Genomic DNA, 16345 nt, shown 5'->3' on the forward strand with positions numbered 1-16345 from the left:
TTGGGAGACTATAAGCAAAACTGCTATTCATCTTAAAAGATGGCCTCAGCTATTGCCATCCCTCCTCCCCACGAACCACCACCACCAGCTGGAGAACCTACACAACGAAAAAGCGCAATACTTCACAAGACAATAAAGAGGACCAGGAAGATGAGGTAGAGGAAGTGCCTACCTCTAACACCCAGAGAGAATCATGGGTGTGGCAGTTTTTTACCACTGTTGGGGGTGTACCAAAGGCTAAAGCTACCAAAAGTGAAATGCACTGAGTGCAACGTTGTATTCAGTTGTGGCCAACCTAGGCAGTTCTCCTTCTGGACTACCTCCATGCACCACCACACCAAATCCAACCAGCGCAAGGCTCTGAGAAAGGCTGTTCCTTTCTCAGGAAGTAGTAGGCTGTCTTCCTCTACCTCATCTTCCTCAACCAATGGTGTAAGCAGACAGCCTACTTCTGTGGGACACAAAATCCAACTAGCTACCTTGCAAGCAATATAAGAGGCTGTTGATCCATATCTTTTGAAAACAATAGTAATCTGTATATACTGCAACACGCCACTCTTCAGGGGGGGAACAATTTTGGAGTGGTTTTGAAGCTGTAATCAAGGAACATGAGAAACACTGCCTTAGATGTAACACACGTGCAACATCTTCCTATGTCCACTTGCCCCTCCATATGTGTGTTTGGTGCCTCTTTCCTCATTTCCCTCCCCAACGTACTTTCTGAACTCTCCTGCGAAAGAAAATAAAAATAAAAAAACACCACAAAAAGGTTCCTTTAGTAACCACCTTTCACAGTTATAAAATACTACTAAAAAAATAATCTTTTAGTCTCCATCGACTTTACATTTCTCTGTAAAGTAGTTAGACTCAATAAGATTCTCCAACATTTCCATTAGCATTGTGTGTTATGCTAATGGAAATAATGGACAATTGTATACTAGAGAAAAATATTAAAGGACAGAAACAATTCTCTGACCCAAATACTTTTCTCAAGCATACAATGAGGACCATAATCAATGAACCTTTATAACTATCCACGGTCTCCACAGTCCCCATTCCAGGCCATGGATCATTTAAAGACCCGGATGGCACGTGCACACCATCGCACAGGGACATCTTTCTACCCATTTTAATTTGATATTTGTAGCACTCGCTCAATGCCTGCTTTCAAACAGTCATACATCCATCCACCAAACACTTCCAAAAACTGTACATATAACCCTATGACCTTATTAAGCTTCCACACACAACTGCCACTTAACAAGCTTCTACAAATCTTTTGCATCTGCATTTCCCTTACTTATTCAAAAAATTGTACAGTGCTCATAGAAATGCACATATTCATTGTGAAGTGAGAGAAGTGCATAAATAGAAGGGGCAGTACGGATGGGCAAGTACTCATGAGAACCCAGGAGGGAAATGGCAAGGAATGCCAAAGGTGGGACACAACTGGCTAACTACTGGAGCAGAGGGGTTCCAAGGATGGGATGCATCTTAACCATAACATCCCTTTAACAAAGTTTTTTTCTGTCAATTTAATAGGTTTTTATAAGTGAAATATGTTTCATGGTGTTACATCACTGTATATAACTTATTAATAATTCGTCTTTTCATATATATGAAAGAACTATAAACCTCCTTTAAGAAACATTTTTTTGCAACACACACTGTCTGTTGTTATCAGCAGCGCATGCTGGGGATGGAAATCATTGTTCAATTGCCTACACATAAGACTCAACTATATGATATGATATGATATTTTATTTATATCGCGCCAATACACAAGTGTTTCAGAGCACGACCAAGCAAAGAGAAGGGAACAAGGGAGAATAAAAACAATGATCTTACTAGGCCCAGTGACATTAAGAACGGGGAAGTGCATGGAAAAGGGAAAAGGGAAAAGTGCAAAGAAGGGGAAGGAGTGGAGAGTATGGCACAAAGGAGAGAACAGCATAAATAATAAGTGCAATAAATAAATAAATACAATAAATAAATAAAACCATGACCCCAGCCCAACCAAACCACCCCTATTATTCACTGCACCTACCGTGCATCCTAACTCAGTGTCCACTATACCCTAATAATGTAACCAATGTCCAGTACTCATGGCTTGCAGCCATGGCCACTCTCCAAATCCATGGGGCATGGGCTTTGGCCATGCTGCATTCCCGAATAAGCAAGCCAGAGTACACATTTGCATTTGCCGAGGGCCAGCCCCACTACCCAGACACCAAATGTATATCACTAGTGTTTCTGCTTACATTCTTACACTTTGAAAAAATAAAACACAAGGCATATTTCCAAAAACATGCTTTCAGGTCTCTGCTAATGCTTGTAGTGCAAGTTTGTTGTAATCTAGTCCACCACTTCAGGCTGTAACCACAAGCAGAATATTTTTTCCTTTTCAGACCTACCGTTTCAGCCATTCATACCCCAATAAGCAAATTACAGTACACATTTCTCCTTCCTGACAGCCAACCCATTGCCCAGACACCAATGTTATACCACTGTGTTGTGTACTTACGTTTCCACACTTTCTAAAAAATAAAACAAAGGTCATATTTTTAAAACCATGCTTTGATGTTCTTGCTGACCCACCTCATGCATATTTGCTGCAATCGCATCCAGCACTTCAACCTGTACCCATGAGCAGATTTTCCTTCCCATTCAAACCTGTGCCAATTTTGAAAAACATTACCACATAGCAGGTCCCTGGTGGCCATGCCCACTTTAACCCCATTGCTGGTCCCTCGTGGTCATGGCCAGTAGCCTGATTAACCCGAACAATCTTGCTACTTCCCATGGTCACAGGCTATACCTCAGTCACCAAAGGTATATCACTATTTTTTGTACCTACGTAATGACACTTTTCATAAAAAATAAAACACTGACACATTTGCAAAACCATGCCTTCAGGTCCTTGTCAATGCTCCTTGCATGAGTTTGCTGCAAATCCGCCCCTGTTTTATTTTTTTTAAAGCGTCAAAATGTGCGTACATAAAATATTCATATATCTTAGCACCCACTTGACATAATCCATTCAGACTTTGCACAAACATTCAAGGTTGGGTCTATAATCTTTCTGAAAACCTTTGTGCACATTCAAACGGCAACAAAGTTATAAGCCATCTTAAAATGTGGACACACCCTCTAATTTCGCCCCCTCTTGACAAAATCCCACCAAACTTTGCAAAAACATTCATAACTAGGTCTAAAATCTTTTCGCTAATTTGTGTGCAGATTTCTCAAATGCCACCACATTTATAAGCCTTTCAAATATTTTTGGACCCCCCTCTAATGCTGTTCCCTCTTGAGAAAACAGCACCACACTTTGCAGATCCATTCAGAGTCAGATCTAGAATGAGATTCCAAAGTTTCATGCAGTTGCTTTGAGTAGCACCAAAGTTAAAAGCCATCCAAAAACTGCTTTTCACCAACCCTGTAATGCAGAAATAGGCATAGATGTCCCCGAGCGTGGGGGGGCGTGGCCAAGCAGCCATGGAGTAGGCTGCGATTCCTTGGAGCTCCGTGATCCGACTTATTGATCCGAAGCAAAACGCATGCGTTGACGGCTGATTCCAGCAGAAAAAAGATACTGTATCTGGGTGAATACCTCAGGCAGCAGATGAGCATATCGGCGGGACAAAGTGGGCACAGCAGAGGGAATTAGGCCACTTTGTGTCCTGACCTGGGAGCGGCGCAATTGATACTGAGATGCCGGCGTGCCAACACAAAGAGACCCCCAGCGGCACTTGAAATCGGGTGCCAGGCGGGCAGTGAATGGGCTGCAGGCGTGCAGCGGCTGACGGAACAGTGAGTGGCCGACTACCGGAGAGAAGCTCACGAATACCCCGGACTGATGAGAGGATGTATACAGCTTTGGGCCACCTGGCCATGAGATAGGTGGCACGTCCTCGGCGCTCCCACTGGACCGGGACGATGTATACACGAAACGGAGAAGAGGAATGATAGCGTTCCCACAATAGGTTGGAAGCGACGAGCACGCAGGGATTACATCCCGAAGCCGCACCGAGGAGTGGAAGAGCAAATACGGACAAAACAAGTGATGTCGAGACTTGTACCGCCCGGAACAAAATGGCGACCGATCCTGAACAATGGATTACACTGGTGGACCGTGAAGCGGCCTTGTAAGGGTTGGGATGCATATGCTGCTTAGATCGACCGTTGCGGCCCGCAGACGCAGCAAATGAGTATATGCACCTTGTATGTACCACCAGCCTTTGATAGGCGCAGAGAACAGAAAGAAGCATCGAAGATGCAGAAGACAGGACCCTGCTGATAACAGGCACGGACACTGAGAGGAAATTGTGACGCGGAAAGTTACAATCCACCCGAATAACAATTTCATGTGTAACAATTGGTGTAGGTTGATACACAGAAACCCCAACGGCTCGAACAACAACTAAGCAGCACCGGGCCGGAGCCAGACACATGGGCAAGGTTGCATCATGTTGGTGAAAAGTCTGAGAACCAAGACCAAACAACCCACAATGGAGGTCTTCGCGAAAATGCAGAGGACCCCCACAACATCGGAGCGGAGCGCGGCCGCGACTACTGCTGAAGAAGCCCCAGAAGGAGATAAGCACCAAATCCTGGAGGCTATATTGGAGCTGAGCACCAAGTGGGGCGCGGCAATGGCGGATTTACGGACAGCCCTGGAGGGCAAAATTGATGCGGTAGGGACTGAACTTACCCTGTTACGGCAAGATGTCAGGGGACTGGCGAAGAGAACAAGTGGGCTGGAGAGTGCTGTAAAGGCCGATACTGATGTCAGCACAAATAATGCAAAGGAAGTTCATGTGCTCAAACAACAGGTTGCTAACCTTGAAAATCGGGTGGAAGAAGCGGAAGGAAGAGCGAGGAGAAATAACATATGGGTGGTAGGCCTGCTGGAGGGGGAGGAGGGCCAAGACCCTACAAACTACGTGGGAAACATGATCCTACAAGAAATAGGAGCAGTTAAGCTTTCACAGGGATTCACGGTGGAGCGGGCGCACCGCGCCTTAATGAGGAAACCACGACCTGGGGCTCCGCCAAGACCTATCATCGCGAGGATCTTGAACTATAGAGATAGGGAGAAGATCCTGGAATATTTTCGTAAAGGTGGAACAATACAGAAAGCATCCGCTAACATTACAGCATACCCGGATTACACGATGCTGGTGCAGAGACTGAGATACAGCTACGTGGCCGTCTAGAGGAGGCTGCGAGCAGCAGGCATCAAGTACATGCTCCTATACCCGGCAAAGCTGAAGGTGCTACATAAGAGCAGAGTGCTTTTTATTGACACTCCCGAGGAGGTGGTAACGTGGCTGGATCTGCAAGGCTGCCCGGAACAAGAAGTGGACCGTGACCGGTAGGAACAGAACGACTGAAAAACTGGTGCCACAGACATTGGGGGGTAAGTGGGAGCGGGTACCGGATTATACCGGGAAGCGAGACTGGTTGAACACTGGATAGCATTCGCGCCTTGTGCTCGGCATGGACTGGAATATAGTGGGTAAAATGTAATTGGAAGCTGCATAGGGTTAAGACAATGCATAATACATTTGGAAATAGGAGCAATGGGAGGGAAGCAACCCACCCCCAAAATACTAATAGTTAAGTGGCCATTAGGGCGACTTTACCCTACTGAGCCCTGAGCATAAGTTTGTGCTGGACGGGGCTAGATGTGGGGGTGCCTGAGATCCGGGGATGGAGCTGGGCAACAGTTGGAGGGGGCGTTGTTGGGAAAGGTTGGGGTGGGGGGGAGGGAAGGGAGGTGGGAAGTTTGGGGTGTACATAGTTTTGGGGAGTTTAAGTTTAAAAATGAGCCTACATGGAAGAGCTGAAGGGTTGTATCTGCATAGCATGACCGGGAGGGTTCGGTTGGAAATGGGGGAGGAAGATATCAGTGCGCTATGGGAGATCTCAGGATAGTAACGTGGAATGTCAGGGGACTTAACAGTTATATGAAGAGGAATAAGGTCATGCTGTATTTGAAATGGCAAAAGATAGATGTTGCATTGTTACAGGAGACGCATTTGACGCGGGAGAAGCTGGAGCTAGTTGGGAAAAAATGGAAAGGGATTGTGGTGGGTTCGTCGTACTCTGCTTACGCTAGGGAAGTGCTTGTCTGGGTGGCGCCGCATGTCCCGTTTCAGCTACTACAGGAAGTGGTGGAAACTGACGGGAGGACGGTTATATTGAGAGGGCTGGTGGAGAATAAAGAGGTATGCATCGTAAATACGTACGCCCCCAACCATAACACGGCGGCATACTTCTGGACTCTGTGCACCAACCTTAGTATGTGTGTGGGAAGCGCTGTTATTTGGGGCGGGGATTTCAATTGTGTAATGAACCCCATGGTGGACAGAACTGATAGCAGGATTGACAAGCCCACCCCAGCGGCCAAAGCATTGCAGGTGTTACTAGATGATTTCGGCTTGGTAGATGTATGGAGAACAAAACATCCCAATGATAGCCAATATTCGCATTACTCTGCCCCACAGCAGCTACACACGAGATTGGACTATGTTTTTGCCACGCCGGATGTAATGGCAGAGAGCACTCAAATAGAATACAAGGCGAGGGTCCTCTCGATCCCTCGCCCCTGGTCCTCGGGTGGCAATACTGCCTCCGAGGGGGCGGATCCCGACATGGCGCCTCCGAGCGGAGGCACTCAAAGATCTGGTTTTTCGTGAGGACATAAGAAATGAGATCATTAACTATTTTGAGGCGAATACTGGTAGTGTTGATTCGGCGGGTACACTATGGGAAGCTTTTAAGGTGGTGATGCGGGGGGCAGCCATAGCTAAGTCAAAGGGCCTGCAAGGTGGGGTTCTGGCTGACCTACAAAGAGTTGAAGATGAACTAGAAAGAACATTAGAAAATGGCAGTGTGGACACAGAGCTAGTACTTAAACTACAGCAGCAATGTGCGGAACACTGGGAAAGGCTCTGTAACCTCAATTATAAAAAGTATGTAGGAAGGAGATAAAACAGGTAGGCTTTTAGCGTGGCTGTACAAGAGCGAGACCCCTAGACCCCCGATTAGGACAATATCTAGAGAAGATGGCGATGTAGTAGACACTCAAGAAGGAGTCAACAAGGAATTTGCGGATTATTGTAGGGTGCTATGCGGGGACAAGGAGGGGGTAGTCAAGAGGAGATAACCGAAACACTAGAAGATATAGGACTACCCAAGATAAGTGATGAGGAGAGAGAAGAGCTTGATGCACCAATTACCTTGGAGGAGTTGGAGGAGGTTATGAGGCAGTTGCCCATCAGTAAGACCCCAGGAGCAGATGGGTTCCCTAGCGAATTTTATAAAGTATATAGAGAAGAAGTGCTCCCCCCAATGCTAGACATGCTTAACGAAGCGTTTGAGATGGGAAGGTTGCCGGAGTCACTCAGAGAAGCGATTATAATACCGCTCCCTAAACCCAAAAAAAACGGGGTGTAGCTGTAGCTCCTACAGGCCTTTGTCGATGCTGAACCAGGACAGCAAGATACTGACGGCTGTCCTGGCAAACAGATTGCAGAGAGTAATTAGTAAATTAATCCACCCAGACCAAACGGGCTATGTCTCGAATAGGAATATAACCCATAACCATAGGCGACTCCACCGGGTGATCGAATGGGCAGATAGGAATGAAGGCGAAATGGCGATTGTATCCCTAGACGCAGTAAAAGCTTTTGACTCCGTTAAGTGGCCATGGCTGCTGGCGGCCTTGGGAGGTTATGGAGTAGGGCCGGGTTATATCAGGTGGGCGAAAATGCTATAAAGCGAGCCGCTAGCCAGAGTTCGAACGGGATCAGTGATATCCGAGAGATGGCAGCTTAGTAGAGGCACCAGGCAGGGGTGCCCCTGGTCCCCGATGCTTTACATTCTAGCCCTGGAGCCCCTAGCGATATACCTCAGGCAACAATACGATACGATACGATAGGTATTGAGGTTGGGGGGAGCCCCCCCCAACCTCAATATCCTTATATGCGGATGATTTATTACTATACTTGAAATACCCGGAAGAGAATCTTCAATATATCCTGGAAGTGATGGAGAAGTACGCGGGGTTGTCCGGCATAGCGGTAAATCCTCAAAAATCTAGTATATTCCCGCTAGGTAGCTATAAGGGGACCCCGGAGGAAAGGTTGCCGGTGTTACAGATACCATGGGTGATTGGTTCTTTTCGTTACCTTGGCATAGATGTGTATCACACCGCAGAAGAGGAACATAAGCACAACACTGAGGTAGCTGTTGAGAAAATCCGGAAATGCATGAAGTTTTGGGAGAAGTTGCCCCTAGCTATGATGGGACGGGGGGCAATGCTTAAGATGGTGGTCCTACCTAGGCTTTTACATTATTTTAGTAATATCCCACATATGATACCCAAGAAGTTCTTCGCTAAACTGAATAGTGTGTGCAGGGACTTCCTATGGCATGGTACCCGGAATAGAGTAGTGCTATGGAAGTTGCAGAACTTCTACGAAAAGGGGGGTATCAAGCTGCCCAATTTTGAGGTCTACTATGTAGTAAGTCAATTACAATATGTGGCCAATTGGCTCTCCGACAAAGTTACCCCTGAACATAGGTTGTTTGGGCGGGTTTGCACCCCATTTTACTTAAGGGAAATGATATGGTTGTCTGAGCCAGATATGAAGGAGCGCCCTAGGATGATGATGTTGGGGTGGAAAATGTGGTGTCGAGCGTGTCGGATGATGGAGGACCCATTCCCGTGCTCCCCGCAACTACCGCTGGTCGCTTTAACAGGAGGGGACAAGCAGGTGAGGGTGATTATCAGAACCTACTGGGAATCGGTGGGGCTGGTAACGTTAGGGGACATCTGGCAAGAGGGGACCATTAGAGATTTTGAAGAACTTGGGGAGGAGGTGGGATTACATACTGGCCAATATGTTACATACCATAGGATGGTTCAGAAAATTCGGAAAACGTGGCCTGAAACAGTGTTGGCAGAGGAACCAGATGCTACTGTGGGGGCAATATATGACATATCGGAAGGGGGGCATGAGATTTCTAGATTGTATGAGATGGTGATGACCAAGGTGGGGAAGGAATTGACACATTTGAGACTTGATTGGGAGGAGGAGGTGGGGGCCCCAATGGGAGATGGGATGTGGGAACGCGCCCTGGGATATCATAAGAAAGTATCAGACTTAAACAAATACAGCTGTACATAACGGATAGAGCATACATGACCCCTCTGAGGATATCCAAGTTCCGAAACACTGGGCGACAGGCGTGCCCTAAGTGCGATATGGAAAACGCTGACATGACACACATGTTTTGGTCATGCCCAGTAATCGAATGTTCCTGGGGTGAAGTGGCACAAAAATTAGGAACAAAAGGGGTCACGCTCGTCATAGATACGGCCTGGGCTTGCTTGCTGGAAGGGTTCCCCAGACCACGGAAACTTAAACATGTTGAGAAACTGAGAAACTTGGCATACGTGCTAGCAAAACGGAGGATCGCCATGGGATAGAAGAAGTGCCACAAGCCACGGGTGGAGGTATGGTGGAAGGAGTTACAGAAATGGGCGGAGGCCAAAACGGTAGTATGGCAGGAGGCGAGCAACATGAGTGGGGAGGAAAAAGTGGGTACCCTGATGGCATGGAAATTATTAATAGCGGAACTGTTCGGATCTATATCGGACCCAACGGAATCCGAGGATAGTGAGACCCGGCAACATGTAGCAGATGCTGAATGCAAAGTACAAATAGGCTCATAATGGAGGGTGGGACTTGGCGAGCAGTGGCAAAATGGAAATGCAAATGGTGTTTAATGGAATTGTTGTAAACTGCACTGCGTGTTGGGTTTGTTTGTATTGTTGTTTGGTTTGAATAAAATTAATTAAAAAATGTTTTAAAAAAAGATGTCCCCGAGCGTCTCAGATGTTCTCGAACATCACAGGACTGCTCCAGACATCTGGACTGTTTGCGGATGTCAGAGTTGAAAAAACACCAATTTTTGGGGCTTGACCCCTTGGGATTACCTCCCTGTTGCCAAGGACGAGATACCTCATTCTTGGCACTTAAGGGGTTAATGAAACCGAAAACATTAAAAGGCATTGAATGGCGAAATACCAAAATCACCAAAAAAGGCCTTGGCACTGGGAGGGGAAACCCATGGCAGTTAAAAGGTTAAGGCCATATCCCATCCCATCCCATAGTCATCACCCCTCACGTCCCCAGAGATTGTTTCATTAGTTTGACAAGTGCAATGTTGTGTTTTTTTATATGTTTTCAACGCAGTGTTAGCGTACAATGGCGGTTGTCCGCGAATCCAACAACGCACCTCACGCTTTTCACCATCCAATCAGCGGGCGCGTCCTATGTCCGTGGCCATCAAGACGCCCTGTAGACCATTCGGAGTCCGTCCACGGAGCAAACAAGGAAGTGAGTCTGCGGACCGAACCCAGATATCACAAATGTTTGTACCTACTTTTTGCCCGTTTTTTAAAAACTACTGGAAGGATTTAAACCAAATGTACAAAAGCACTCTATTGGGACCAAGCCGGCCCTCCAGCCGCAAGTTTGGTGAAAATCCATCCAGCGGTTTGGGCTGTAGGCGTGAGCAAAACATGTTTCCATTGCGTCTATGGGAAAAAAACACACATTTAGTGACCCCCCCCTAGCCCCTTACCCCTCTCCCCCCACCGCACGAAACCTCACCAGACTTCACAGAATCAATCTGACGGGGCCATATACTTTTTTTTTACAAGGTTTCGTGAGGATTCACCCAGGGGGGGCGAAGTTAAAAGCCACCCAAAAAGTGTTCTTCCTATGGGTTGAGCAACTTAACCATAACTACAGGGCCACTACCGCAGGCCTTGTAATTTTACAAAGTACTCCATCCGTGCTCTGTTTTGTCTACTTGTTCCTTTATTTCCGTCTTCGGAATTTATTTAACGATTTGTCTGTGAGGTGCAGCCATCCCATGCTTTTATTTTCTTCAAAAGCAATTTTTGATGCAGTTCCGAGCAAGCGCTGTAGGCCGGAGGGTCGCAATCTAATGCATGACTGTCTCGAGTTTAAATCTTTAGACAGGAATGTGCTCCTCTGCCCCCGAGGTGCACATCCAGCAACGCAGGAAAGGCCTGCTACGGGTGCTAAAGGTGAGCAGCGAAAAGCCAGTTTTGTGGTATTTGCTCACGAGGCGTTTCCCTCTCCCTTGGCTTCTGGTTGACAGAGGGGCAGGCCTCTGTCAGCTAGAACAGGTGGCCAGAACAAGGTGGGGCTGGGCAGCTTTGCATTTCCCTTTCAGCGCGCCCACACTTCAGGTTCTGCCACTCCGTCTCTCTCTGCTGTCGGTGGGCACTCGGTGCTCGCCTCTCCTCCTGCTGCTCCCGCTCCCTGCGTCTTCCCCCTGGCCTGAGAGGACCGCTCAGCCGTAGACGAAGATGCCTCACCGGTTCCAGGACCCAAACCAGAAGCCGGTCAGCGTGCCGGAGACTTCCAAGCCGACGCACTCCTCCGGCAAGACCTACACGCAGCTGAAGGAGGAGTGCCTGAGGAAGGGGGTGCTGTTCGAGGACATCGACTTCCCCGCTAATGAATCGTCGCTTTTCTACAGCGAGAAGCCAGCCATCCCCTTTGTGTGGAAACGGCCTGGGGTGAGTGTGCGCAGGCCCCCCCTCCCTGTGGTATAGTAGCCAGCGGTTTGACGCAGGACAATTTAGCACCGTGGCCAGTAATGTTGTATCAGTGCCTTCAAAGTTTTCATCAGTGGCAGAAAAGTTTGAACTGGCGCCGGCTGGTTTTGCGCAGTCCTTTGCACTTGCCAAAAAATGCAGAAACAACATGTACACCGGCTGACTAGTGCTAAGACATCTTTTTGAACCAGTCAGTGCAGGGTACATAAAAATGCGATTTAAAAAATCTCCAGAATCGTGGGAAATTATCCAGCAAGGTTGCAAAAGTTGCCTAGCGCTGCGGCGACGTGCGCAATCTGACCTAGGATTTCCCTTAATAGTAATAATGCGGCACACGCAGGAACTGCGCAACGTTGATGTATTGGGCTGCTGTACATATTTACTGATTTTCATCACAAGGTGGTAGAAAAACGAACAAATAAGGTAGCCGTGACTATGGGTGGGTGAAATGACCATTGGTGAAGCAAAAGGACAAAGGGGCCTGGTTTACACACATCTTTTCAATGGGATGTTCCCATCTTAAAAACCTCTTTGTAAATTTGGCCCAACGTGTGCGCTGGGAGTGGAGCCGATTTTTCACAGGTTTGCCTCTTTTGGGCGAATTTCGTTTTCCATAGCGTGTGTTGGGTTGTTTCCAATTGGGTTGTGAAACATGTTCACGACCTTCTAATTGTATTTATCAGTATTTATAACATGCGTTCACCAAATTGCAGTCCAACCAGTTATAGACACGGGACAATAAATATATTTTGACCGAACTAGTGTGCAAAAGCGCCCAAAAAATGACGTTTCAGTTGGGAAAATACCTCACATGATCAATTATTAGCCATGGGCGACATTGGCAAATCTGCCAGAGGTAGCCCACAATTGGTCAATTTCTCAAGAGAGAGGTGTTTTTCCCTTTTCCCCCACCCTTCTGTGATCTATTGAGGTAACATAGAAGCACCTTAAAATTGGGCCTTTTCTTATTCATAGAATCTTTGGGTGTTTGTTGACTGGTGTTTGTTGTGGTTAGGTTCCTTGATACGGTTGGTGTGGACTGGAATTCGAGGTGTGTCCATCCTTCCATGCTAATAGCCATCTTTCTCTGAGCTCTCTCTGCAGCGTCCCACAAGCTCAGCTGGTGTTTCAGTGGATGACAGAATCAGCACTTTTGTCTGCATGCGGTGAAAGACGACGCATGCGTTATTAAACGGTACAACACAAGATCAAGTGCACTTGATTGGCTGGAAAAGTGGAAGGCTAGTTCACGCCAATCACAGAAGCCTGCTCGTTTCTAGATGCACACACACAGACACGTGTTTTCCGAGATGGCAAAAGGCCATGGACCCGTGGAAACCAGCAGAAACCAGCAGAAACAAAGTTCCACAGACTTTCCACCCGTGCATTTCCCCCCTCCAGACAATGAATCTGACAGTGCCTCCACCCACTTACCGACGATGGTGAGGGTGGAAAGGTAGGGATTCCTATGGGCTCCGCTCGCTCTCTTGCGGGTCGAAAGAGTAGGGCGATGCTGTAGTCTCCCACTGTAATGGTGGCACCGGATCCCCGTGCGGTGCAGATCCAAGCAAGTTCCCTGAAGATGCAGTGTTAAGCTTAGGAGCCTGCGGTGTGCACGGGTCTCAGTGCCTAACACCGCACCGTGCAGTGAACCTCTAAGATCCTTCAAGCAGAGCCCACACCACAGAAGTGGCAGTCGGCGGGCGCTTTCCGCCAGCTATCTGCCCGAGGGCCATAGAGGCAATCTTTTCAAATTGTTTTTAGTTGTAAATGTACCCACAATTGGCACAATCTTAAAGCTGCACTATGTTTTTCCGTAATGCATAGCAATAGTAAAGGTTTGAAGGCCCTCACCAGTCTGCATTTCGGCACACAAGCCCCCTTGCCACATCCTGCGCCAGAGGCTTCCAGCAGCTTTATGCTTCTTGACCCCTATTCTGTCTTTGGTAGCGTTGAGTTTGGTGTCTTACCTCTGGCGGATTAAGATCTCTCCTCTGCAACCCTCCCCCCATCCCCTTTGGGTACCTTGAGGGACCTTCTCACCTTGAAAGCATAACCATTGCTTGTTCACCTACTACTTTACCTTTGAACTTCCCCTGAGTTCCACGATCTGAACAGCGCACTGCAATCATAACTGGGTGGCATAAGCCAGATTGGGCAGGTCATGGTTGACCACTGTGGGTGGAAATTCGAGGTGTCCAGCAACATTCCAGGGTGGGACTTGAAAGTACAGGATGGTCAGTGACAGCTAAGAATGGTCTCCAACTGTTAGAGATGGGCCACAGTTCTGGAGGGGCAGAGGTTCAGGATAGGCTGTAGGTGGGGCGTGTTAAAGAGAACAACCTCGGAGTCGTTGTGGTTATACACCGTCGGTGAGATTCTCCGATTAGCTGGCTTGCCTTTCAGGGACAGGCAGCATGTCAGGGGATGCCACTGCCCTGCAATGATGTGGCAGAGTCGGGGCGATTTGGGGTGAAGCAGAAGACCCACATGCCAGGGCCTCAAACCTTCTTCCTTAAGATGTGCAGAACGTGTCCCTCACCATGCCCACGCACTTGACTAGCCCTCTGTGGATGTCACTAGGCACACGTGGAGCAGGCAAAGTTGTCTGGCATCTACTCCCTCCGTATACCAAAATATGGAACATTTGGTCCTGCAGATGAAATGAAAACAGAAAATCTCTTGAGAGTCTTGTCCCTGAACTTCAGGCTTCATGGACACCCCTAGTTTCTGAGAGCCAAGGAACCCTGTCCTACCATCACACCTCCCCCAAGAGCATGAAGTTAGGTTGGCAAGGCACAGATGCCCGAGAGCTAACGTGCTGGGTAAACTGTTAAGGTAGCTCTGTGAATAAAGCACTTGCTGCGAGATCTAGGCGTGATTTGCAGGTCAGGCATTGAAATCCTGGCACGACCAACTCAGTTTTCAGCATTCTGAGATTGCCAAATAAGTACCAATTCCAGATGGGTAATAACTCTATACAAAAATTGTGTTCTATATAAAACACTATATAAATAATTATTACTAGGAAAATTGCCCCAGATAAAACAGCTCCTACCCCTTTTTACTATGTCTACTCCAAGCTAGCCCTAGTAAGCCCATGGAAAGCAGTAGATACCTTGTCCTCTACAGACATAGGAGAAGGGAGTCCCTCTGCAACATCTACTATTAATAGCACTGCCGGTAGCTCAATTACCTTCGGGCACCCACCGCTGGAATCTGCCTAAAGTAGTGCGAAGAAGTTATCTAATGGGAGCTCTACAAATAAATCAACACAAAGGAAGGTGGTGAAGGGGTTGAAGGACTTTTTTTTTTAAAACAAAAAAAATGTGATTGCAGTGGCCCAGATGCTTTTAACATAAAAGAAGCAATTTAAACTGAGCAGCTGCCAGAATTTGCCATCAATGCAGCTGATTCAGTAAACCATGTACACCTCGAATATGCGGGTGTGTGGGTTTTGAGCTCACATTGTGGGTCCACTGCTATAAGGGACCCACCCAGCCTTTGCCATGCACAGGATGTGTGCTCAAGAAGGAGCCCCCCTGCTAAATATATTGCTCCCCATGGAACGGGCATGCTGTTATTTGTTGCCCTAGTGGCAATAGTGCTCCGTCGCACTCACATAGGTGTGGCGCGTGTGCTGCAGAGTGGTTCCTCGTTATCTACCTCTTGGATGGTGCCCAATGCATGTGTGCTCCACACCTCATGCACCGCTCCTTTGTCCACACGCCCCTCCTTGCTACTAACCTGCTCTGCCCAAAATCTTCTACCGCCTTTCACTGAACACACAAACCCCCTGCCCACGTTACACCCACACTTGTGAGTACCACATCAATAACGGTATGACAACTCTCACTGCTTTGGCTGTATTTCCCCACCGCCACCCAACCCAGAGGCTAGTGCAGACTTGCAGCGCTGTAATGTATACATTTTTGGGCTCTCCCTTCCAGATAAACTCATGCCCAAGTGCCACAGCGCGTTGCTAGGTCTGGAAAAGATCTGGGGCTACGCTAATGTCGGGATTGGCGGGACTTGGGGCTAGCTAGCATTTTGGTTGTAACACCTGAGCTTTTATCCGGGGCTACAACCAAATGACCCCAGGATATAGCCCCCTAAGGCCCCCCTCAGCAACGCCTCTGCCACCGCCAAACCCATAGAACCAGAGTGGCACTCAGGACTGGGGTACATTTTTGGCCTGCGCTCATCAACACGTCAGGTCTCCCACCCAGGGCCGGCCTTAGGGCAGGGCGGGCCGGACAACTGCCCGGGGCGCCATGCCCCCCAGGGCTCCATTAGCCCAACTCCACACCAGCTCAGGGGAGTCTTTCAAGGGCTCCCCCGAGCTGGCGTAGAGGGAGAAGGCGTGGCCTATTCACATGATTACCTCCTCGCTCTGACGCGGGAGTGAGGCGGTTTGCATTGGAATAGAGTGCTCATACATTAGCATGAGCTTCCTATTCCAGTGATTAGCTCCCTGCGAGGTGCCGGAGCGAGGAGGTATAGGCCGCCCGCCCTGCCTGCTGTTGACCAGGGGCGCACTGGGAGGGAGGGGGGCCCCAATTCGCTCAGGGTGCTGCTGCCGCTAAGGCCGGCCCTGGTCTCACCTGCCTCCCCCTCGGTCCCATTAACAGCCGCCTATACACATTTCGTCCTCAAACGCTAGCAAGGCTACCA

The 16345-nt window shown here is 48.2% G+C and overlaps 1 protein-coding gene across 1 annotated transcript in view; it reads left to right on the forward strand.

Annotated features, from left to right (window-relative positions):
• The first annotated feature begins 11159 nt into the window (after positions 1-11159).
• Positions 11160-16345, forward strand: part of CAPN9 (calpain 9) — a 267256-nt gene continuing 262070 nt past the window's right edge. The window contains exon 1 of the mRNA XM_069606888.1: positions 11160-11632. Coding sequence (XP_069462989.1) covers positions 11420-11632 — 213 coding nt within the window. The 5' untranslated portion in view covers positions 11160-11419. The remainder of the gene's footprint in view (positions 11633-16345) is intronic.

Source organism: Ambystoma mexicanum, chromosome 4p, assembly GCF_040938575.1.
Source record: "Ambystoma mexicanum isolate Mex_15411 chromosome 4p, UKY_AmexF1_1, whole genome shotgun sequence".
NCBI lineage: Eukaryota > Metazoa > Chordata > Amphibia > Caudata > Ambystomatidae > Ambystoma > Ambystoma mexicanum.